Source organism: Mycteria americana, chromosome 2, assembly GCF_035582795.1.
Source record: "Mycteria americana isolate JAX WOST 10 ecotype Jacksonville Zoo and Gardens chromosome 2, USCA_MyAme_1.0, whole genome shotgun sequence".
NCBI classification, from domain to species: Eukaryota; Metazoa; Chordata; class Aves; order Ciconiiformes; family Ciconiidae; genus Mycteria; species Mycteria americana.
The window spans coordinates 103433297-103459509 of record NC_134366.1 but is presented as its reverse complement, the minus strand read 5'-3'; the positions used below and the strand labels follow the sequence as shown (position 1 = coordinate 103459509).

The 26213-nt window shown below is 40.3% G+C and overlaps 1 protein-coding gene across 1 annotated transcript in view; it reads left to right on the top strand.

Annotated features, from left to right (window-relative positions):
* The first annotated feature begins 8687 nt into the window (after window positions 1-8687).
* MOCOS (molybdenum cofactor sulfurase) overlaps window positions 8688-26213 on the top strand; it is a 225560-nt gene continuing 208034 nt past the window's right edge. The window contains exon 1 of the mRNA XM_075494151.1: window positions 8688-8938. Within this exon, the coding sequence (XP_075350266.1) occupies window positions 8809-8938 (130 nt within the window). The 5' untranslated portion in view covers window positions 8688-8808. The remainder of the gene's footprint in view (window positions 8939-26213) is intronic.

Below are 26213 nucleotides of genomic sequence, written 5' to 3'. Positions count from 1 at the left end.
CAGAGCAATATATTTAAAATAATGAAGCTCAACTGGTAACAGCAGGTCATCATGTATTTGTTTCATATTGTTTTTTTAGTCTGCACAACAGATTCTGAATTTTTCAAGCTGAACAATCAAATGATAATGGAAAGCCTTTAAGAATGGGAAGTGGGATGAGAAGCATTATTGCATATTTAGGTACATATTTAAGTCTGCAAAGCTATTTCAAAGAAATAGAGTTAATTTTTTTACAAAGTGGCCCACGTGTTAAAGCTGAACTGCTGGGAATGTTTTTTGGTAGCTTGTAATAACAGGTATAAATTGTAAGCTCCGTGGTTATAAACAACACATACGTGGCTGTGTTGCATCCATTATGCAGTACAGAAATCTTCTCTGCACTTCTGCATGTGGATATATGAAATGTTTTGGATTTCGTAACTGTAAAAAGCTGTTTGCCATTTAAAGTCAGTATCACTAAGCCTCAACCAGCAAGATTATGACTCTCCAATCCACATTAATAATTCAGTGTGAAATATCTTCGTGACACTTGTAGCCCTGTCAGAGATCGAAAGTGTTTATATTTTCTGGATACATTACATTAAAAGCAAAAAGCATTAGTATGCTGCATGCATTTACAAATTCTAGTCATGGTGGATGTGCTGTGATATGAAACCTATAATTTTAAACCCAGCCCTGCATTATCACTCACACTGATTTCTGTGCGCGGTACTGATTTGTAAGAGGCGTCTCATCATAAAACTGCCCTGTCTGGGCAGGTGTTATGGGTGAGGACAAGCAGTAAAACCTGAATCCCAAACCGTATTCGCTTCTGGTCTCCATACGGGGTGTGAAGTTCTTCAAACATGTTGGGTTTGGTCTCTCTTGTTAAAGTAACTTTTGGTTTTCTGTTTCCGTCAGTCCTTCAGTTGACCTCACGTCTCCATCCAGTGACCCCTGCCTCACTCTTAGGGTGACACGGGGTGCATGCAAATGTTTTTCCACTGAAATCTTTTTTAGCCAGAATGACTTAATGAGAGATGGTCTAGCTACTGTTTGTCAAACTTGTACATGTCATATTTGCAACACAATCAGCCTCTTGAAAGCAGAGGCTTATGTGATCAAGTCTTCCTTTGAACTTCTGGATTCTCGTTAGCAACACAAAGCTTTGTCATGGTGTTGCAATAAATCATATTTTAATAACTGTTAAACCCTTTGAACATAAAGTTTAATAGCAACACTTGCAGGAATTAAATACTTTCATTGAGCGTTGGTGCTTATGGCCTAAACCTGTTAGATGCTTACCACCTGCCACCTATCCCAGTTAAGGTGGGGACTGGGATTTGCCTTGGAACAGGGGCCGATTGCGTGAACATTGAACAAATGCATTCAGTAATAGTAGAAAAAGGGGGGTTCTATCCCAGAGTTTACAGTCTAAAACACAGGCCTGAAAAGGAGTGTGGAAATGGGGCAGAAAGCACCAGCTGTGCCATCGAGAGATTCCTTTCCCATCTCATGATAGTTGCTATTTTTTAAGGGATGGGGCTCTGTCTCAGGATTCACCATTAGCAGGCAAGGATTAGCCAAATTTAAAGACAACTAAAAGAGAAGGTGTGCTGCAAATAGGCTGGAGAAGGAAGGGTTTGGCACACACAGACCCAAGCTGCAAAGAAATGGTGAGCATTAGTGGAACAGGAGGGCAAAAAGGGCAGGGAACTGAGAGGCAACCCATCCTGCTGGCTGCACAGCTAGTCCCACCAAATCACCACGGTACCTGTGTTTCTCCTCAAGCTTCTTGCTCTGCTGGCTCAGGAGTCTTCTCAATCTGCTGATCTGCGTTTGTTTAGAAACCATGGCACTCATGGGGGAAGGATTAAGCAGTATGGCTGTACGCCAGTGGCCGTACTGTCTTGGAAGTGGTTGACCACAAAGGGCTGGAGGATGCGGAGGTTATGACTCTGCCAGGGCTGCGTCTTTCCTACAGAGGTGTGAGGGGTTGCTTCCCTGTCTGCTCTCATGTTCCCTTCCTAAAATGCTTCTGCTCAGCTATCGAGGTGGCACTAAGCACCTAATGGGTGCCATTAGTCACAGTCCACTCGGGGGACATGCAGGGAGCCAGCAAGCAGGGACAGCTGTCTTGGTGATTCTTCTGCTAATAAGTTATTTAGGAGCTAATCCCAAGTCCCACTGAAGCCCATGGCAACGCTCTTGCCAACCTACTTCAGAGCTGAAGTTATTCCTTTGAGTGCTGAAGCATCTTCTGTGATTTGAATCAATAGCATCCTTCCTCTTAAGTCACCAAAACTGTGTTTTCATGCTTGCTTTTGCTACAACTGGAGTATAAGTGCTGAGGGTTTGTGTATGTAAAGGACTTTTTTTTTTCTCCGAGTGGAAGATCGCCAGAGACCAACAGTCTAAACAGTTCACAATGATCAGCCCTATTCTGAGGAGAAATACGGCCATTTTTATTACTAAAGACAACAATCCATGTGCAAAACTGAGTATCAGATGTCAGTGAAAAAATAACCAGGGTTTTTTTCTTGTGTGTAATTTTTTTTTAAATGTGCACAGGGATAAACTAGTTGTAGTCTTGACTTTTGCCATACATGCCCTAGCAGCTTTTTATAACTGGTAGGCTCAAAGGGCCATGTAAGAAGTGGATTTCTTATAACTAATTGTAAACATGTGGTGAATTAGATAGTTTTCCTTATAGTCAATAAGTAACTGTTTACAGTCAGTAAGCAAATGCATTGGAGTTTCTGATACTGCACATCTTTTCAGATCAACCAGTTAACTAATCAGAGACCGGAGCAGTGTGCACACATCGGGATGTCTCTTTATTTTATTGTTCCATGACACAACATGAAAAAGAATATAGCAGCGTGAAAACTCATTTTGTCTATAATGAACAAATGAGAAGGGTTATGTCACACCTAAATGTGTAGCAAGTGTGATCTGGGCTGCAATGAGCTAGTAATGCTTTTCCTAACACACAACCACAAAGGCGAGGCTGTGCCTGTGCTGACCTCTGTGCAATCATTTAATGGCTGTAGCGTTCATTTCCATTAATGCTTTCAGCATCAGTGGAGGATGAGAGCAGAATCTGGCTTTCAGCTGGCAAAAATTCTGCCCAAGAGCAAAATCTCTCCATTCCAAGACCTTTCTTGCAGTGTTCACATATGTTCTTAATACTCTGCATGCTTTGTGTTACATAATTCCAAACTGCTTAACTCTTTAATACAATATCCAGTCACGTCCATAAGCTCCGATTCATAGTTTTCATTAATTTATACCTAAAGCTACTACAAGGAAGGGATAACCTCTCCTGCTTGTACAGTAGACCAGTGCCAGAGACAAAGCCTGAGCTCATGGCTTTCTACAGCATTAGTCTATATATTTTATACTAGCCTTGCCACTAAAGCTTTGTCAAAGGGGGAGACTATAAGATGTGTCTTGAGATAGTCATGCAATGGTAAAGCAAGCCAGGTGTGACAGGGTTCAGAACTGGAAGTTGGTGATGAATGGTCTTAATGTGACGTGCAGTGTTTTTGTATAGTAGCTCTCAATTGCTGTCATCATTATGAAAGACACAATTGTTACTGGAGACCAGTGGCATAACGGCGAGTAACCACAAATCAGTGGACTGGGGGGGGGTTGGAATAGGTGACCTCCAGAGGTCTCTTTCAACCTCAACTATTCTATACCTCTGTTTCTTAAATAATTTGGGCAATATGAATAACCCATTGCTTGGTCTAATAAGCCAAACAGGCAGGGTATTATTTTTTCTCTTTAAGCAGAATCACCTTTACTGCATATTTGCAACCAGTAGAGATCCTGCTCGCATTCAGTGCTGTTCAGTTGGTTTGTATACAAGTAGGATGTATTAGAAATACAGTCACAAAATGTGCTGGAGGGGACAGAGAAAGGTTATGCAATCCATGCTCCTGCCCCAGGACAACCTTTTCTTGTTTGCTAAGCTATCCGAGAGCTGGTGCTAATAGTCAGACGTTAATTGCATAGAAATATTTTGCTGATCATCGGAATTAACTATTATAGAACCACAGAGGTTGGAAGGGACCTCTGGAGGTCTCCTGTCCAACCTCCTCCTCAAAGTGCGTTCAGCTGGAGGAGGTTCCTCAGGGCCATGTCCCAGTGGGTTCTGAATCTCTCCAAGGATGGAGACTCCACAGCCTCTCTGAGCAATGTGCTCCAGTGTTTGACCACTCTCATGGGAAATTTTTTTTTTTAAAAACTTATATTTAGTCAGAATTTCCCTTGTTCCAGATTGTGTCCACTGTCTTTTGTCCTTCCACTAAGCACCATCTTCTCTGTTACCCTATCATCGTGTAGTTGTATTATGGTGATGGTTTATTATTTGCACTGCATAGACCCTAAAGAACCAATACTGCAGTCCCATAGCTTTTCTATAGAGCTGCAAGAGGACAACTCCTTTATAGAGAAGCATATCGCTTTTTGAGTTGATTGCAAAGTATTTGTGCAGAGGCTATTTCTTCTTGTTTCTTATAGTGCTTTTAAATAGTTGCTAGAGAGGAAAAAAAAGCATTGTCACAGTGCAGTGAAGGGATTAGAAAAACCCTTTTTTATTTTGTAACATCTTCCAAGGAATGGCAATGTTACACATCAACACTTATGAAACAAGAAACCTACTAACTAGATTACCTGGAGGCATTATTTCACTCTGCTAAAACTTGGAAAGAGCAAGTTAAATTGCTCTGTTTCTGCTACTGAGCCTTCATTAAGGAAAGAACCTGCAAAACTGTGTGTTTGTGCACATGGGTGGGGGGTTAATGTATGCAATTTGTGTGCCCAGTGCATGTGCACAGTGATCCTTTTGCTGACAGCATTTTGTCACTTTACAGTTTTGTGAATGTAACTCTCTAGGCAATACCTGCCCACCAATGCATATAATTTAATTAACGTGCTTACATGGGCTGATCCCCTGGCTTAACTTGATACCCAGAGAAGAGGAAAAGTTACTCTGTAACTACGAATCTGCAATGTGCAGATGGAAAAACTATGGCTGCATGTGGAAATTCCGTGAAATCTCCAGTTTTTACCTCAGAAATAGAGCCAGTAGTAAAACCTAGTTAGTTTTTACAAGTTATGGCAATTTTCAAACACAAAAACTTCTATGCTGATACAGACTGACCTTAATGCCTCTTGTTATTTAGAAGATTCTGATAGGCCTTTATGATGGGTGAAGATGAACTAAGCCTGTAATGGAAACTGGTAGCTCCCCAGGGACCAGCGATCATTGCCAGATTACATGCAATGTGCAAACAGAGCACATTCCCAATTACTACTATCTCCATGCATGTGTTGCTTCCAAAGGGCTACTCTTCCAAAACCAGGAGAAAAAAGAAAAAAAAAAGATGGAAATTGATTGTGAGGAAACATTTTTATATAAAAATGGGAATGGAAATTAGATCTTTAAAATTAATTTACTGTAAGATCAGAAAGCTGCATTCTGTCATCAAGAAAAAGGACTGTTTTGGTGGGGAAAACTAGTCTTGGTTCAATAAGGAAGTGAAAACAACTATTTGACACACGCAATATATGAAAATGGTGCGGGAACTATGCATAGCGATCAATTAATTGCTCTGGAAATTGATAACAGGAAACTAGAAATATGAGGGAAAATCCATGGCAGGTATTTTCTACGTATACTTGCAGTAAAAAAAAGTCATAGTGATGGGATTGCATCTAAATGGCATTACATAAATTATTAAAGTAAAAAAAGGTATTTGGTGCAGGGTTCTGGTTTTAAAAAAAAGTAAGTTCAGGGGATCAGCTAAAAACATTCTTCCACTTGATGGCAACTGTACTTTTTCGACAGAGGTGTTTTGTTCACCTGGAAGGAAATGCGTAAGGTATAGTTCATTTGGTAAATAGTTTTGGTGAGATCATCAGGTAGGCCAAAAAATTTATTTTGGGCATGTGCTGTATCTGCTAAGCATATCTCTCAGAACTGTTAGAATTGCACTGAAGGCCGTATTCTTGAGTAATTTGTGTAATATAATAAGCTCCTGTTAAGTAAAGTTTACAATGAAGTTATGATATATGTACTTAGTTCTTTGAGAGGTGCAGACTACGTCCCAGATGGTATCTATGCGGTGTGATGCAAACTTTCAGATGAACTGGCAGAATTTCTCTGGATGTCCAGACAAGGTGAAGATGTTCCTGAGGTAGAATCAGAAACTAGTTTGTAATTTTTTAATAGCAGTGAAACCATGTTTTCCATGTGGAAAACACAAAACAAACCCCGTTCCCCAAAAAGCATTTTCATGTTTGTGTGCAACTCCTACTGTTTCCTGAATGCACTCAATTTTTAAACTAAATTGTTGATTACAGTGAAGACATCACCTTTGGATTTTTGCATTTCCTTTCTCCTCTTTTTCTTTCCGCCTTGCTTTTGGCCCCATCAAAAGAAATGACAAAAGCTCTTGATTATTGTTCTGAATGTGTTTTAAAATCCTGTGTTCTGGGAACAGCAGGACAAATAAAACGTGATTTTGTATGGAGTTGTGCCCTTTTATTCCAGCTCCCCCTCTCTCATATAGTCCCGCTGGGCAGGGAGCAGCATGCCCAGTGGCTATTCCCAAACCTCGGGTGTGCGGGTTGCCTGGCAGCTGTCAAACAAAGTGTATGGTGATTTGATGACAGAAATATGCCACTTTTAGTTTCCCCACCTCCATTACTTCCCCCACTTTTCCTTCAGTGGGGGAACTAATTGAGGCTTCTCTCCTCTATCCAGCCCCTGATGTTTGTGAAACTCAGAAGCTTTCTAGCCACCTTCCACACATGATTAAACTGGCAAGCTAGTTCAAGAATTAATTACTGATGGAAGGAAGAAATGCTTTCTTCTCTGCAAAGCCCTAATTGCCTTAAAACTGAGGCTAAAAATGCAAGTATACCGAAGGCAGGAGATAAGGCAGTGAAGGTACTGGTTTTGTCCACGTTAAAATCTAGTGACTCTGAAATTTTAGGCTGCTTTATGTGTGGGCCTCAGAGCAAAAGTATGTGTGTAACCTGGGATATTTAAAATGTTTATATAATACATGCCAGTTGTTGTGGGGGATATTATTTTAAATGGAAACATGTTTATATTACATTAATATATCACACCAAAGTGAAACAGTGGATTTTGTAGATAATATGACAATGTCCTTGTATTTCTTCTGGTGTTGGCATCTGGGCAAAAAAAACCAACCCACAGTGCAAGCAAAATGTAGACAAGATACAGTATTGGTGATAACGTGAACATCAGAATATTAAGACTAGTCCTGTAGAAGGGACTTATGTCCGGGAATGAGAGACAGTACTATATACCTGCCATAATAATGAGTACAGAGTCAGGGACAAACATATTCTTATAGCATTATAGAAATATTCCTCAGTGCCTCAGAGCCAGGGCTGCATTCTTAAACTGGGCAAAATCTCCTAATATATAAAGTAGGGAGCATATTAGCATGGTATGTCATATCAGGCTCATTTTTTAATTTTCTACATGGCTTGTATTCAGTATCTAAGTGAAAATCTTTACAGTTCAATTTGGGCTGAAGTTTGTTCTTGGTTGTTTCCCATTTCATTGATGACCAATTGATAGTATTTCAAACAATCTAACTAAAGAGTCTGTCTTACCAGAATTTGGATGCAGATCTATTCTAACACGTGTAGTTTTATTTTAGTATTGGATTGGGGGGTCATTTAATGCTCTGCAGATTGCAGAGCTGCAAGTAGAAAAATTAATTGCAAATATTATGTCAGGAAAAAAAACAATTTTTTGAGAAAACAAAACAAAACCCACCCCCCCCACCCCCCCCCCCCCCCCCAAAAAAAAAAACATTCCTTTGGCTATGATTTTTTGGTGTATGTGTGTAGTTATAGTTTATCCTACAAAGCAAAGGCTTTTACATGAATGGCTGCCGTCTCTCTACACCGACGACCAGCCCATACCACTCAGGCTTTTGGCCAGCTGTGGTCCTCCTATACATTGACCACATGGCATCTGTGGCCAGTAGAGCCAGTCAAGCATGATGCAGGAGTATCATACACCAGATGCAAAGTGTGAGAAAGTGACTTCCACTACCTATTAGCAGCAGTGGAAGAGGGATCACCCAGAGCAAATGAGGAAAATTTGAGCACTGAATTTGAAAATTTTAGGGAAAAGAGATGTCCATGAGCTACCCCTATTTTAAATAGTGTGCCTCAGTAGGAGGGGATGTGAGCAGAGGCACACTTGTTACTGTGAACCAAACCCCCTGTCCTTGCGCTTCCAGAAACCTCACGCTGGACTGGCTCCGCTTGGGTCCGTGGGCGTGGGGATCTGCCGGCATCGGTGTCTAAGCCCGGGTGACGAGCGTGGGTAGGAGACGACTCTGCTGCCGAGGGGGCTCCGGCTGGAGCGGTGCCAGGGCCGGTGCACGGGGCCCCTTTCGGACGAGCAGAGCGGCGGAGCTGTGCGGCTGCTGCTGCTGCCGCCGGGGCCGGGGCCAGGCCCAGGCCCGGCTCACAGCCCACGCCTGCAGCGCACAGTGCGCCCGCCGGCTCCCTGTCCGGGCCCCAGTCCCTGGCTCAGCGGCAGCCGGGCGGCTGCGGGCCCTGCCCGGTCAGGGCGGGCAGGCGGGGCGCGGGCACCCCCGGGGGCGGGAGGCGGGAGGAGCGAGGCGCTGCGGGGCCGGGCCGGGCCGGGCCGGCCGCAGTGTCTGCCCGCAGCGCTGCCGGCGGGGAGGCTCCGCCGCCCGGGGAGAGTCGCGCCGGTGTTTTTGTCAGACTTTTTCTCCCCGCTTCCCGCCTGCAGCCCGCGGCATGGCCGGGGCGCCGCGGGGGGACCCGCTCTCCTTCCGCGCCTTCCAGGCTGCCTGCCCCGCCGGGTACGAGTACGGGTACGGCGGCAGCCTGAGCCACCTCCGGGAGCGCGAGTTCCCCCGGCTCCGAGGTACCGCGGGCCGGGCGCAGCCCAGAGGGGCGGGTGAGGGGCGGGCCGGGGGCGGGGGAGGCCCGGGCCGGTCCCGGCTCGCCTCGTCTGCGGGCGGGAAGTTTCTGGTGCGAGGGAGCGGCGGGGGAAGCGGGGCGGCGCTGGCAGAGAGCGCTGGGCTGGCCTCGCCGCAGCCCCCTCAGCGGCGCGGCGGGGCCTGGAGGCCGCCTCTCCCTCGCCTGCGGCACGGGTGCCCCGGGGTGCCATGAGTTCAGTGACAGGGTTTGGGTACAGCGACAAGATGCAAAGCGAGATATTAAGGAGGCGCGGGGGGGGGCAAATTAAGCTGGTAAAACAGCCCTTGTCTTGTAAAGGTTTGTGGTTAGGCAGGCCTTCGTAAATTGCTTTTGCAGGTTATATAGATTTCTTCTCCTCCCGACATTAAACGTTGCTTGAACATATTACTTCAAATCTAATCGTGATGGATATACGACAGTAATTTATTTTAGTAAAAGAGGTGTCACTGCCCATGATATTAGCACTTCAGAATACTTAGGGGAAAAACACAGAGTAGAGAGCCAGAGTAAATAGCATCAGTTTGGATGTCCTGAACCTGCTTAGGCCACTCTTTCTGTTAAGGGTTTTGTGTTACTGCTCCTTTTTGTCATTTCTTTGGATTTTGGTGATCGAATGCAAGAACAGGCTTTCTCACACATGGGTGTTTGCTAAGGAATGGAGTTACACTTTGCATCCAGAGGGGTGTGGAAGAAACCTAATTTCAGGCAGCAGCTTGAGGAACTTTTCTTTAACTAAGATCCAGTAAGTTAATTTCACAGTCTGGTGTTAGTCACATGAGTTGCATCAGTGAAAGTTTGGTAACAAGAAACTGCTTGTCCTATGTTCAGGCCAAGATTCTGAAAAGTGAGTGTTTTGTAACTGAAACATTGTTTAGACATTTAAGCATATGACTTTTCAAAACTCCTGAGAATCAGGCTGGTTTCTCATGAGGCTCCCCAGTTTTGAAGTAAAGTGTGTCTGCTAAGGAATGATGTCTGGTGGATCAGTCTGGGTTCCCAAATGGAGGTCACTGCAAAGGCAGAACATTAGGAGTTTACCTCCATTTGAAAATGTTTTGGCTAATGTAGGCTACTGAGTTACACTTCAGTCATGCAACCTACTAAAATAAGATGTGGACGATAGATAGTTTAGAATACTTCCAGAAAAAGATAAGCAAAACCAAATACAGGGTATAAAATAGAATCTGTCATAATATTAGATAATTGAAATCACATAATAGTCTATGGTAAGGTGACCTAGGTTGCAAATTCCTTCTGTCCTTTGTTTTCCCCTTCAGAGTTTTACCATGTTATTCAATTCATAAACCGTCGTCCATTTGTCTTGAAAGCTTGTCACCTCCATGAGGAAGATCAGTGTCATTAACTGATAGCTGCACATACACGTGGTGTCCTGTCTGGGATTCTTGTCTTAAAAACAGGAGCATCTCTCCTCTAGTCAAGAACTTGTGCCTTCAAGTGTTGCCAGTAGTGCCAAATGCAAGGTGTCCAGGGACAGATTCCTAGGCCAGGTGTGTAAGGCTAAGTGTCCCCTGCCTTACACGTCTGTTTGTCTCAGAGCTGACTAGTTGGACTAGTCCCAGAGAGAGTCCAGGAACTGGCTGACAGCGGAGCAGTGTTGATTATAAGCATGTTGCTTGTACTGATTCCTTGGCCTCCTTTTATTTAGCCACGTAGCTGTATCCTCACTTGCTGAAGGTCTTGACACTGATGTTGGTGTTATAAAATGGCTTTTAAAGCTCTAGGTCTTTGTTGCCTTGTTGAAATAAGGTGAAGGAAAGGTGGCTGATGTACAGATTAGCAGCAGCAATAGTAAGTAAAGGGGCCTTCTCCAAGTGACTTAAAAAAATTAGTGGGGCTTTGAGGCATTTAGCTACTTAAGCATTTTCAGTCACCTGCCAAAACATGCAGACTGGGGGATGAGGTAGAATTTTTACATCTCTGGCAGCCATGGGTCAGCTTTATGGGTAAGTCCTGATTGTACAAACACTGATTCACTAAGGAACCTGTAGCTGTTCATGGGGTTGATCTCTGCTGGGTGTCTCCCTACTGCACAAAGGTGCTGCAATTTAATCCCTTCTAGTACAATCTTAACTAGTTCCACTAGGCAAAAGAGAATGATCTCTATTTTTAGGTAGTTAATAGTAATATCTTGCTCTGCTTTTTTATTTGGGGCATGCCTCAAAGATCTCTCCGTCATTAAAGTTGGATAAAAATCCAGATTTTGCTGCTCACTTTTTATGTGAACAGAATTTTTGGAGTCCCTGTCTAGGTATCCATGAATTAAGCCTAATGCTGAATTTTGGAAATGTCAACTTCTTATGAGCAGCATGTGATAATAATGATAATAATTATTGCATATCAATGTTTTCACTTCTTCCTGATTGCTGATGCTTGGTGGCATCCAGTAAGGGAAGGCAGAAACCTTATCTGTGTCATAAATGCATGCCCATATGGTGCTAGTGCTTCTGTTGTAGCTTTAGTACGAATAGTTGTACAAGTGCCTGTTGAGAAGAAGGTGCAACAGATGTGTGTAAGGAACACCGGCTGCTGGACATACTATAAAACCAGGATTTTTCAAAGGTGGCCTACCCGTGGTCCTGTCAAAGTCTGTGGGAATTTCACTCTTGGTTCCATCAGAAGGAAAGTTAGGCTCGTACTGAATGTGTTGGGGATTTCCCCTTCAGGTTTTGTGAAGGGATAAAAGGAACTACTCTGCCTTCTTGAATCATCAGGGGTCTGTCTGTTTTGGCACAGAAGCCTTACATTTTACCTTTTAAGTCAAGGTTTATCTTCACTTTTGTAATTCAGGGGCTGTTAGCTGATGGCTACAGCAGCCCCTTCTAAAAATACATGTGGAGTCTGTGAAACGGATCCCTGTTTCACAGGCAGCAGTGTATGCGCAATATGTGACCTTGACTTTAATCTTGTGAGCAGCGTACCCTTATCTGCAGTGTAGGATTGTAAATTGTGCTTTAGAAATGGATAAAGAGATCGGCAGGAGCTTATAGGCTCTGTTGTTAAGTAATGGGGATGAATATGCTTCTGAGATGTTTATCGTAGCAAAGAAAATATCAGCTCCAGTTTGTATTGTGGTTTTAAAAAAGAAAAAGCTGACATGTGATTTGCGGTGCAGCATTTAATCCCAAGATACCTTTCCAGTTTCAGTTGTGTGCCAGTATTCACCGCTAAGACAGCTGTGTCCATTTCAGTGGGAGCTTTCCAAGAGCGATAAGCAGTGGATACCCATCCCCCAAATAAAAAACAGCACATATTAGCAATCACGTATCCTTAAGGGCTGCTGACTATTTGAAGGTAGTCTTTAACTGAGGTAAGATGCACCGTCCCAATTAATGTCAAATTGGCCACAGTCCCGTACGTCAACAACAGTCATGTGACAAATCATGTGTTACCTTAGTAGTATGAACATTTGTGATATGTGTGATTATATACAGCTAACAATAATAATGTAGATTGCCTGTTAAACAAAAAGGAAAGGCAAACTAAGCTTCGAGTAACAGAATTGGCCTTTGTTTCTTTGAAACTCAAATGATGTCTCATGAACTGGTCACCTGTAGGAGAGTTTATTCTATTGTTCAGTTAGGGAATAGATGGGTACTGGATCTGACCTTACACAAAAATAAGGCTTTTTATTCATATTGCCAGTAATTTTTCACACCAAGACTTTTCCTGTAAGTAGGAGAATGGGAAAAGTAGGTCTTCTCCATGCATTTCAGTTAGTCCTTAGTGGCTTGGTTAGCAAAGGTCAGCTCTGTCCCCCGAGAACAGAAAAGCGTATCTGTTTTGTCACATTTGGGGTAATCTGGTGTTTTGGCTGAATTTCAGATGCAGGAAATGCATTCTGGTGTGTCAGCTCAGAGTAATTTTGTTGATAGGTAGCTGATGCTCATATTTTAGGAAACTTGTGAAGATGAGTGTCCTGTGAGCCTGAAGAGGTGTGCCCATCTCTTGATTGCAAATGTAGGCGTGACCTCAGTTTCTCTACTGCTGTGCCAGTTTGCTTGCCTTGTCAAACCAGAAATTCTACCAGCCTTGTGTCTGAGGTTTTTAATTTCTCTTAAAAAAAAAAAAAATATATTTGGAGTAATTATTGTATCCTAAAATAATTGGGTTTTTGTTTTTGTTTTTGTTTTTTTTTTTTTTTACATCTCCAGTGGTTTTTTGTTTGGATTTTTTTAAAGACCATTCTGTTTGATCTGGTAGCTGTCTTCTACTTCTGTTTGTATATATTACTTTCTGCTGATTTCCTAATTATTACTCATTTTTACCTGTGGATGAATCTGTTCTTTTTAATCTCTTTTTTTCTTTTTCTTGGTGACAACTAAGTGACTGTATGTGTTCATCAAAACCTTTCATAGTTAGCTTCTTTGAGCAAGTTAGCAATATGCAATATGATGAGTCATGCTGTTTAAAAACCAGTTTGATAATGAGGGATAAGTTTATTTTGATTAATTGTTGTCTAAGTTCTATGCTGAACCAGAAGCAAGGCACGTGCCATTTTATGGTCAGATGCAATACTTAATTGTGAGTTCCCTGAAGCCCACCCACCCATTGCTGGCCAGAATTGAGCTAGGCAGCTACAGTCCTGGGAGGGACAGCATGCCCCAGAAAGGTAAAATGATTTCACCCATGTGCTGAGATTGGCATATGTTAATGTTGATCCAGCGCTTACCTCTCCTGCCCAAAGGCAGCAAAAGCAATGTGGAGGGGAAGGATGAGGCTGCTTTTGTTGTGAGATTCTGGGTAGCTGGAAGAGCTGCTAATTGTGCTGGAGAATAAGTCTCACTGAGTTACCTCATCTCTAGCTCATCCTGAACAGAGAAGAAATCTTCTAAACCTCTCATTTTGGTGTCTAAAGCCGGGAGCTCCTTTTCCTACCATTGTGCAAGGCTTGTTCACTCTCTCCTCAGTGGCTGTGAGATCTCTGGCTGGTAATCTGCTCCTGTCCTTTGTAGCCCCTCTGTCACAACGTGGTTTGATTTTGTGAAACACATTGGCTTTTTTTATTGGGGGGGGGGGGGGGAGGAGGGAGAAAGCAAAAGAAATTATATTTATTGAAGGAGGCTACTGGTGGACAGTTTGAAATGCTAGAAGACATCTGGGAAGATGCGTTTAGTGGCTGGAGAAGGTATTGTAAAAAGAAGCTGTGGTATGGGAAGTGTAACTGCACAACTATGTGACAATTGTTTTGTAAAAAATCAATATATGTGCTCATGTAAACCCTTAATGCTTCCTGTCAATTTCAAGTCAGCAGTAGTTATCTAAATAAGCTGTTATCTAAAGAATTGATATCAAAGAGGAAGCATGTGTGGAACATAAAGTGGATTTAGTACCAAATAGAGTAACAGCAACTGTGTGTTAGTTTCTGATGTTTTCCTCTGCCTACATAGAAGTAAGAGGTACTGTTAAGGAATTTCATACCTTGCATTTCAGGGTTCAGAAGGCTATCGGTGGTCTGCTCCATGCAGGACTGATCTTTCAGTTGATCACCCAGATCTGGGTGGTCTTTTGCTCTTTGTGATGGACATAGCTCTTAGTGAAGAGTAGTCAATGATATTGTCATTGTAATATTTCAGCACTGAATAAAGTTTTAGTTACTTTAAAGTTTAGTTAGAGGAAAAAAATTCCCTCAAAGAAACAGGTAATATCTTATCTTTCTGAATTGTATTACTCAGAGTAATATGTATAATTCAGTTTTAACTTCAGATTTCGTGTTGTAGTACCCATATAAAGATGTTCACTGCACCATTACACTGGCTCCGTAATCGCCTATGCCACATACTACAAGACATGTAAACCTCTATCTGGAATACAGAAGTGTTGAGCAAAAAAGCAAAGTACCAAATCCTGTAAACCTGATACAGTTGACATGAATTTTCAGGTGTATTTTAGAAATAAATATTGATCATTTGGGACTAGATTCTTTACAACAGGAAATAATCACATATAGACATTCTTTTTTTAAATCAACATGTAGAGATTACAAAAAATATTAGATTTGGAAAGATACTTTATGGAACTCTGTAGATGCTGCAGGGTATCAACCATGAATTTAAAAAAATTGCACTTTTAATTAAAAGATATGTTATCTCTAAAATTAATGTCTGTACAAGATGTATATTAGTGTATGAAAGTATTAAAACAGGCAGATGTTTTATTTAGAAAAGCACAAGATGCTTTCTTATCTCTTCCTCAAAAATTGGAAATGCACCAAAATCTTGTTCCTACAGAATCCCACATCAGTGTTGCATCCTTCCTTCCGTTGCCTTTGCTTCCTCTTAGAGTCTCCTGTTTGTCCTCCTCCGTTGTTAGGAAGTTGCTATATGTGAGATGTGTATTGATTTCTTCCCAGCATATTTCTGTATGATGTTTATGTGATTTGTTTTGGTTTTTTTGTTTTTAAATATGAAAGTAAGATGACTAATTAAAGAGCATATGTAAGCTTTCAGACAGATATGATCTGCTGCTAGTGTCCCTGCACTTATATTGGAATTTCCCCTGCAAAAATCAGAACCTGGCACGTGAAGCTCTTGAAATTTCTATTATATGTTATGGTAGCAATTCCCATATCTGAGCTGCGCACCAGAATTTAAGGGTACTCCCAGTCAGACGGAGAGGTGAGAGGTCAGTTTTTGTTGATCAGCTTGATTCATTGCATACGTGATATCAGAGAGATGCTGCAGAGGTGTTGCTTGGGTGTGAAAACGCTGTCATTGAATTCAGGAAGACCATACTGCAGAGTGCTGCATAGTAAAAAGCACTGATATGAGAGGTTGATAAATGGGTAGACAGCACAATATATTTGCGGAGCAGGAGGCTAGTGGGATGCTGAACTCGGAGATGGTATTCAGGAAGTAGGATGCTGAGCTCTCAAATGTCTCGGGCTTTTTATAATAGGTTGTCTTGGCCCAAGCCACAGGAATATTCTATGCAGATGTTTTCCTGTATGTCACACTAAAATACTCGTAAGGTGGTTTTTTTTTTTTCTTTTTATACCTCACTGAACTCAGAAACTTAAAAACGGAACTAAAAAAAATTATTCTTGTGAATATGTCAACTTGGGGTTGGTATTTTTTTTTTTAATCTTCCTAATTTAATAACGCTGATAGTGTTACCACATCTGCATACTGATTTGCACACAAACAATTTGGATCACAGACAGGTTCCTATCACATTTGTTAGGAGACGGAGATGTGGTTTCTGGAGGTATTATGGAAAAGGTGGTGTCAAGAACTGAAGGTGTGGGAAATGGATGTCAGAGTTATGGAGAAAGAGGGGTATAGTAGGGCAGGGAGGCATAAAGAGAGGTGACAAAGCAGTAAAAAGTCAGACTTCATTAGTTTCATTGCTAATGAGGCAAGTCGTTATGCTCCTGGCAGTATTCTTGGCAGCCCAGATAGATCCTGTGCGTGACACTCTTTGCCCCTTCACCTTCTGTTCTGCTGTAGACAAGCGATGGTCTGTGAGGTGCCTGCGATGGGGATGCAACCCCCAGCAGGCAGCTGTTGTGACAGTGTCATGCAGGGACGTGTTAAGTTGCCTTTTTTCTGGTATGTGAAATATACATATAAAATTGGAAGGCAGATCTTTGGGAGAGAAGTCTTTCTCTCCCCGCTATTTTATTTCCCCCTTCCTGCTTTCAGGATTATACTGACTCACTTCTCCATTCTTGTAGCAGCCAGGGGAATATGGCTTTTGCAAGAGAAGTAAAAAAGATGTGGTTTCTGTGCTCATTCAGATTAGTCCCTGGAGCAACAGGATCTAAAATGCTTTTAAAAGAAAGCTAAGAACATGACTGGACAGGATTTTTGTCACTTACGGTCTTCTTAAAAGAGAGAGATATCCAAGGATGTGATCTTTTGGTGACATGGTTAGCTGGGGAAGGACAATTATACCACCAAGCTTACTTCTTCTGGCAATATGCAGAATAATGTCCTAAATTAAAATTTTGAAAGATGACAGAAAGCTCATTTGAACAAATATTCATTAATTAAATTAATGTTGCGTGAATTAATTTCATTAATGCACAATTAAACACCAAATATCACTGTTCATACCCCTTTGCAAACTTATGAACAGGTCAGGTAAAGTTACACAGTCATCAGAAAGTTTGTCCTGTAATTTCTTCCTGAGGAAGAAATTGAAGCCCAGGATTTTCCACATTTTTATGTTCATGCCACACAGTGCATTAAAGTTGTCATAATTCAGTAATTTGGAACTGATGGTATCAGTAATGGGTACAAACGTAAGTTGCCTTTCTTTAAAAAAAAAAAAGGACTTTGTATTGCTGTTGAGTAAAATACACTGTTCATCTGCTGTGCCATTCATTTCCCAAGTAATTTATTAAGGAGTGTAACTTACTAAGTAACTTACGAAACATGTGACTGGGAGTCACATTTTTATTATTTGTATATGTGCCTATAATTTCTTGCAATGTAAACAGTTAGAATTGTCATAAAACAAAATGTTACTCAGCTGCTCTGGCAGTATGCAACTTTTAAAAAAATCTGTCATCATCTTCCATTCGTCCCACACTAGGAAAATATTTGTTACAGATTTAATCAATGTAGGAGTGTGTAAGCCCAGTGAGCAGAATGGGAGACTCTTCTTAATAGCCTGTCTTATCTCAGTTGTGATGGACAATTTGCTTTGATAATGCATGTTGCCTTCTCATGAGACTGGATAAAAGCAGATAAATAAAAGTGGTTAACTAGCAAGAACTCTACCTGATGGACTGAATGGAGTAAAATTAAAGACCGCATGAAAAAAGAGCCTTTGCCAGATGCAGACATGATACTTTCTACCCCACACATAAACTTGCCTGCGTAGCTAGGAAGCTGACTGAATTGATGTTCAGACAAAACTGTACGTAGGTTGTTGCACTCCATTGTTACTTGATCATAGAGTTTGTGTTCACAAACAAATGAAACATTTGGTTAATGAGTAACAGCTTTTAAATGCATTCCCTTAAGAATGTGAATGTCTGAGAAGTAACGTATCGTAGAAGGTGGTCATGAAGTGTAGCAATACGGTAATAATCATCTTCTTATCACCTTAGCATAGATGTTTAGCGACAGGTACAATGCTGCTGAGATAGCCTAATAATACAAATGCAGAATGACCTGTTACCCTTCTGAAAAGAAGATAAGTTAATACTACTGCAAGTGAAGAAAAACATACGCCATTTAAATTCATTAGAAGTGAATCGGAAGACTCGCAGTACGTAAGAAATAAACTAAAAACCATGTAAGATATGTTTTGTGTAACATGACATTATATGCAAGAGACATTAAAAATGCAAAAATAACCTTTAAGGGATGGCTGCAAAGGTGTATTTTGAACATAAAATAAGGAAATAAAGAGTACAACACATCTGAACTGCACCGCAGCTGACTTCCCTTGTTTCCTGGGACAGAGGAGCCCTTGTGAGTGGGACTCACAAACTCCTTTCCATTCTATTGTTTACAACTATGTCCGATTTGACTGAGGCATATGTCCATGCCAGGTTTTTTCCATTAATGAAATCAAGCCCTCTGTTTTAAGGATTGTTAACTTTCCAGTTAAAGTTCGATCAGTGAACTGTCTTAGTATTTCTCGAAGCTCGCCAAGAGCAGAAATATAGAAGGAAGGGAGAAAACCTATGACAGTTTTTTTTCAGTTCATAACAACAATTTAAGATTTGATACTGTGAAATATTTTCCTTGAGAAGGGTTGATCATGAGTGGTGATTTCCACTTCAGTTGCATTCTTTAAAGCCTCTCAGTGTCTGTAAAACACTGAGCTGAAGGAAGAGGATGGGTGTGAGTAAGGGGGAAAAGAGACAGATGTCTGGGGACAAAAAGTAAGCTTCTGTAATATTCCTTTTCATACCACAAAAAGTCATTTCAATAGTAACATTCATAGCACATTATGAAGTTTAGTTGTAAACTTTCTGTCTTCTATTTCTTTAGAGGCCTAGGGTTTTTTGGTTGGGAAATAGAATTTAAAGTGATCTTTGGTTGATAAACTACTGTTTGGATAGCAATCAGACTTCTGGGAGTGAGGAAGGAAGTAATGATGATTTTGTTCAGAGCTGCCTTATGTTCAGGCTTGGCGAAGCTCATCTGCAGAGCACGGAAAGCGTCACTGCACCACAGGGATGTGGAACCAGCACTGTCATTTAGTGTGCACCGCCATGGCCCCGGCTTCATCTGACCTGCTACGAGAGATTTGGGTATAGAAGACAAAGCCTTCCTGTGGTGCTATGGGAACCCTCCTTGAGATGTAGGCTGTATAAAAACAAACCCACCCTCCACCCCCTGTTTTTCAGTATCAACTTGCCCAAAGGGTGGGTCTAGTCCAGTGAAATGCTCTCTGAGGGGCAAAGCCATCTATCTCTCCCTTTTCTAACTCACCCTTTTGGTTATCCTGAGATGCCTGTAATAGTATGAGGTTGAGTACTTCAGGAACGATGAAAAAGTATAAATCCTAGTGAGTTACACCGCATTTTTTTCTACTGAGTTTCCTTTCCATCTGGTGTTTTTCAAGGGTTGGGAGAAATCTTCCCCTCCCTGCCCCCCAAATGCAAAATTTAAAAACACCTGCTTTCACTGGAATATTTATATTCTGATTAGCTCTAATGAAAGGCAAAGCCAGCTTTTCAGCTCATGGGAGCTGAAGCTACCCATTAAAAAAAAAAACAACCCAACAAAAACCTCCCTTCCTTTAAATGTGTGGACTATTGCAGAGTTCACAGTGTGTAAAGCTTGTTTGGAGGCACTAGGTCGATTCTCTGAGCTTTGCATCACTGAGCGTGACAGCTCCTGAGAGATTAAATAGCTGTTACCATCAGAACTTTAATCAGTTTTTCTTCCATTTCTGCAAGTACAGAGAAGGATAGGTGTACTTGTAAAGTGTCACGAGGATTACACTGCAACGCTTCCTGGATAAACTTCAGTGCCAGTGAAGTGGGGGAAACAGTACCAAATAATCTCGTGACAGCTGTCGTGTTTCCAAAAGTGCCTGATCAAATCTTCAAATCTGAATGCTAGATACCCTGTGGGTACATCCAACATCCAATGTCAGTCACTTCTGGTTCTGCTTCCTTCCATGCTTATAGTAGAAATGTGATTACATACTGAACTGATCAAATAGCGGTTAATTTACAATGATCTTCTTCAGGTTTTGTATTTCAGTGCTACATGTAAAACTATTTATAATGGGTGGGTATTAGCAAGTTAGGGGGAAAACCTGCCTTTGGCTAGTTCTAACGTCTTCAAATGCCTCCTAAGTTACATGTTTCTAGAACTTACTGTTGCTTTAAAAATTATTAAGTTCTTACACGGATTGTACTGAAAGAGCATGAGAATTTTTCAAATTAGTAAAATTGATATTTATAATATAGTTATAAAGAGCTTCTGGATGTGAGAGGGGTGAGTGGAAGGGAGGTCTCTTGTTTTTTCCTTTAGGACAACAGATTAATTTTTATACTTTTTTTTTTTTTTAATAATCTATCTACCTGACTTGTAGTCTTTCTAGTCACTCTGCATCTCCATTTTTTTGGGCTGTAGATTGAATTTCCCCATAGTTTGAGAACAGAAATACCTGAATTCAGAGGAGAAACCTTATGTTCAGGCTCTTCATGTAAATGAGCTATGGACAATGTTGTGTGCATTGAATGTACTTCACTGCACTACATATTCCTTGTGGAATGACACAGGAGAAAACAGAAGTCTAGTCTAATGTAGTCCTCTGGATATAGGTTGGTTGGGGTTCCCAGCTTGTAGACAGGAATATGATATGAGAAAAAATGAAACACTAGAGAAAAAGTCATATAAGCAAGAACCTATTCCTATCAAAACTGATTGTTTCTTATTGTCTCTCCACTGAACAGTCATTACAATGGGTATATGTAAAAATATAAACATAAATAAATATACATAAATGGGTGTACATATATAAATCCAGGAATTTTAGTCTCACTGTGGTGAGAACACTAAGTGCCTAACAGTCATCTCCCTTAGCAGAAAGAAATAAGTGTTTCAAGTTGGGAGGGGGAAAGGGAGAAAAACAGAAAGGGGTGAGCATGGGGAAAAGTTTACCCTTAATGCCTTTCTTATATTCCTCTGTCAGCACAAGTTCGAGAAGGGAAGCCCGTACTTTGCTCCTTTAGAAAAAAAAAAAAAAAAAAAAATCTGTGTACACTGTGCAATAACTGATCTCATGAGGTTCACTTTATCACTTTATCCTGACTTTCTGTGGAGATAAAGTACCAGATATCTGGTATTTATACAAAACATTGAGGAAGGCTCGCTGTCCGACTGCAAACAAACTTCGTCAAAGCAGTTATCTCACATGAAACCTGCATGATGTTCTGTGCAGCTAATTGCCTGGGTTTGTTCTACGTTGACTATTGGGAAGCCATTAGTTGTGTTATGGTGGTGACTAAATGTCATAATAGGGATCATTCCCATTCTGGTATTTATGGCACAAATTTGGAGAGCAGTTTTTAGAACTAAACAGATCTGGAATGAACCATGTGGAAACAATTGGTGTATGCACTGGGTTAGATGCATTCTTTGAGTTATCATTGTGTCAGAATATTTTGACCAAGATTTTTTTCCCCCTTAATTGTTTGAATTTCGGATACTCTAACTTGAAAGGTGGTGGGGCAGACTTGAGACATCTGACCTAACCAGATTTACAATGGATGTGATCTTACAATTCTTTGAAAATCAGGTCCTTCTTGAGGTAACTGTAATGAAGGAGAAAAATGAGGGCACCCTAACATAGTAATTTTAAAATTTAAGTTTTTATTTAAACACTTGATTTTGTGCTTCTTTGTGCTTAGAGTTATAATCTTTTCCCTTACTTTTTCCAACCCCCTGCCCATACCTTAGCCTTTCTGTGCTCCACTGGGTACCTCTACTAACTACTTTAGAAAGTGTTCTTAATATGTTTAGGTGTTTCATTTTTTTGTATCTCCTGGGTGATCCTTTTGGTGAAAAATGTTCTTGCAGTTTTGCTAAAAATAAACAGGAATTACGAATTAATTTCATCTTAATGACAAATAAGTAGCTTTAAAATGCAAGTGATAAGAACCAAACGTACTGTTGTTGCCTTCAACATACTTGCTTTGGCGGAATATGGTAGTATTATGTCCGCAAGCAGAAATTCAACAAAAGGTAGAAATTCTCAGGATATAATAAGAGCTCATTATAGAAACTCAATAGTATTCTGTCATGTTACTTCTAGTTATAGTTTTAGACTAGCAAGTCTGAGGAAGTATTTGAAAATGAACAGCACAGAAATTAGCTCTGAAATATTAGCAAATTACTATTACTTTTCCATTTATAACAACACTGTTTGTTATTAATTTGATAATTAATTGTCATAAATAATGTTCACCTCACTTAAAATTCCTCTTCATCCTCGCTTCATGTTACAGAATCAATTCCTGATTTTCTTAGTTTGCATAACTCTCAACTTGCCACCTGACATCCTTTTCCCATGTAAGGAACAGGTGTGTTCAGCAGTCTCTGGTTTGTACAGCATCGTCTATAAAGAAGGACCAGGCTTTAGCGCATGGGTAAGGAACTTCAGCAACTCCAGCACTTCAGTGTGTTTCTGATAGTTATGGAGACTCCAGATATGAAATTGGTACTCATATTCAGGATCCAATCCTGTAGTCAGTACTGGAGGCAGAGTATGCTATGTGTGTTTTTATCTGGATAGTATTTTCAAGTATCTTGTGTCATAAACTGAGTAAAATATGTTCTATGAATGTTGTGTCTGGTATTGTCATTTATTCAAATATGGCAAGACTATACATTTTGTGGGGGAAGACCTTGATTTTTAATTGCATAATGTTTTCTCAGCTGCCTTGAGGCAATAGCTGGTGTCGTGGCAGAGTTGTGATTTTAAGCTCAGAGTTCAGAGAGCAGGGAAACTGTGGAATATTTGTTTTTCCATGCATAGTCTTTTATTCATTCTCAATGCTAGTCTCGAGTTAATCAGACCATTTGTATTTAGTGCTTTGAATAATTTGTGGTGAAATTATAATTCTCTTTCATTTCTAATGTTGTTAGTATTGAAAGATGCCCTTTAATTGAGACGAATTATACCATGATTTAGTGAAGTGCAGCAAAATATTCTTCAGGTGTATGGTTATAAAATGGGGATAAAGTTGTAATTGCTTTATTGCTGGGTCCATAAAAAAAGAGGAGCAACTGTGGAATTCATTTTTGTAGGCAAAAGTATCCACTGGAAGGTTGTTATTAAACATGAAATTCTGTATATTTGTATCAGTAGTGTCAGTGTATTATTGGGTTCAAGATACTTAGCTATTTGTATTCTCTTAGTGAGTAATAGCATAAATTGGATTAACTTCACAGGTGCCCCAAATCCTACTTTTATGTAAACATAAAGCACCCCAATAAACAAAGTAAAGTTGCAAAGGAGGAGAGTAGTTGACTGAATGGACTTGCATTGAGCTGAACAGTCCCTAGTCAGTCAGACTGACTAGAAGTCAGTGCCCTGTACTGAAATTCTCTAGTGAATGCAAATTCATTCAAGTTAGAAGTGTGCCTAACTCTCTTCAAATATATCCACCAGTAACTATGGTTAACATAGATATTTTAGATACCTTTGTTTTGGTCTGTGTTATTTGGGGGGAGGGAGGGGATGCTTAAGGTGAAGTATCTTTTCTTTCTTTAACAAAAGAAACCCTGACAAAAACCCCCAACTTTGGTGTGTTACCAAAAGTTGTTATTATTTTTGTTGAGTGTTGATGCTGTTCTGTAGACCTTAATTTTGACTAAGTGAGACTGAAAGCAGGCATGATGACTTCTGGGTTATCTGTTTGCCAAAAATATCAAAATGTACAGTTAGAGAAGCGGTAGAGAAGAGAAGGTGGAAAAGAGTTGTAAGGGAAGAGAGTGTCTAGATTCACATCTGCTTTTCCTTATGTTCTGCTACAAGAAGCAATGTGAAAACACTAATTATCCTCTTAAGGGGATACTTCTGTACATATATTCATATACCCATCTCAGTACTGCATACACAGGCATATTTGTGCATATTTGTAAATAAAGGTGTATAATATGTGCTTAGGGGAGACACTCAATCACCTGGATGTCTTGAATACACTTCTGGAGCAGTTCTTCATTTGATGTAGCTGAGTCTAGTAAGCTGATTTATGTCATTTTGAGACTCTGTTGCTGTTGCCTCTGTTATTGTAGCCCTCCTACTCCTTTTGTTGATGGATTATTTAAAATGTTGCACTTTTTTAATTGATACCTGGACTTCCAGAGAGAGCATGCATGCCCCAGAGACTGAAGATGTCCTGTAGACACCATATGAGGAGATAGCAATTTGAGCAGCCCAGCATATTTTATTCAAGAAAGGAAAATTTCACTTGTTTCAAAGGTCATTTAAGCTTCTGTGCAGATCATAACCCAGCTCTTTAACTTGGCCTGGAACCAAAAAGGTAATCAGTGCAGTATGTTTAGGAAGTGCTGATTGTAGCATATTTGTTAATGCTTTAACTCATGCAGAGTTAAGTGGAGCCTCATAATTACTTCAAAGGCTCTGAATCAGACCTTGATACATGTTCTTATGTTTGAATGGAGCCTGCTTTTCTTCAGCAAAGGTGAAGTCTCTGTGACCTGAAGGCAAAGTTCTGCTCTGGTTATTCGTTGTAGTACAGCTGGAAGCTCTATCAGGCTTCACTTGGGTTCCTTTTTACTCACTGGACTTCAGAAAATACTTTTTTTGTCCCATTACAGCCCTTCAGAGGTTGGAGAACCTGACCTCTGAAATGATAATCTCTGTACCCAATGCAAGTTAATGTCTCTGGGAGACCCACAAACTCCTCTTCCTAAACAGCTGTATGGCAGTAACCAGCAGTGGGTTTTTGCTGTCGAAAGTTAGAGTCAAAGTAATGACCAAACCTCCAAAAGCTGTGTCACATGGTAACAGTCCCTTAGAAAGACAGTCATAAACTATATGCTTGTGTCAACAGCTCAAGTGATTTTTAGTTTTCTTTTAGTAAGCTGTAACATGCCGGATGTCAGTGAAGTTAAAAAAATAGAATATCTGGAAGCTGCATGCTGTTATTCCTATTAAAAGCAGGCCTGTGTTAGGTAGGATTTCTCTCACATACTGCTGTGTTCAGGCCTAGTCATTAGGAAGCTGGTATTTTGTTACTTTTGTCAGAACTAGTTAACAATACTCTGCCATTGTCATACTGTTTCAGAATTAAACACTGAGAGGTTTACTATTAACATTATTTTTTTATAAATGTGCTTTTTCATTCCTAGCATATTCCTGGAAACTGTTGTTGAAGACTTTGAATCTATGCTTGGGAAGGCCCCTAATAAATGGAAAATAAGCTGTAGAAACTAAGTTAGGCCAAATATAATAAGATATTAACACAACATTTATGCCAATGTATAATTACATTCCTATTAAACTATTGGCAGAAACCTGTTTGTGTCTGTTAGATATTTATTTTTTTGAGTGGGAAAAATCTTGTTTTCCAATCAGGTGATGCTTTTTGTACTGAAGAATTACATTGTTTGTGGAGGTATTAGGAAATTACAGCCAGTCCTGAAAAATTTTACAAAATAATCTCATTTCAAAAAAAATCCAAAAATAAGAAATAAATTTATTTAATGAGTTGTGTTACTGACATCTGTATATCTAATGCAGTCTGTGAACTTCAGTAAAGGCAAAGCAATTGAGCATAATCTTATAATTTAGATTGGTCTGTTTATAGTTGAATAAGTTTCACTTGAGGTAGCAGCTTGGATCAAATTACTATAAAGTAAAAGTTAAACTGGCTTGCTCTGTGCGGAATCAGTGCCAAAAGATTTTATGATGGAAAAATGTTTAGATTAACCCAATACATATGCACTAGAAAAGCTCATACATAGTTTTTCATTCATACTTCCTATCTCCTTCATAAAATCTCAGTACTTTTGTGTCTTATTAAAATGAAATTCCCACCATACATTATATTAAATCTTAGGTAGTTACTCAGAAGCGATACTGAAACTCCTGTACTTAACATTTTTTCCCACTATAGAAAACACACTGAAAAATTGTTGCTGTCTCCTGTTTGTGGTTTTAGTTTACATTGGTGACAGGTTACTCGTGAAAAGGTGATACAGGAGATCTTGGTCAAGCATTATACATGGACTTTTCAGGCATTAAACCTCTCC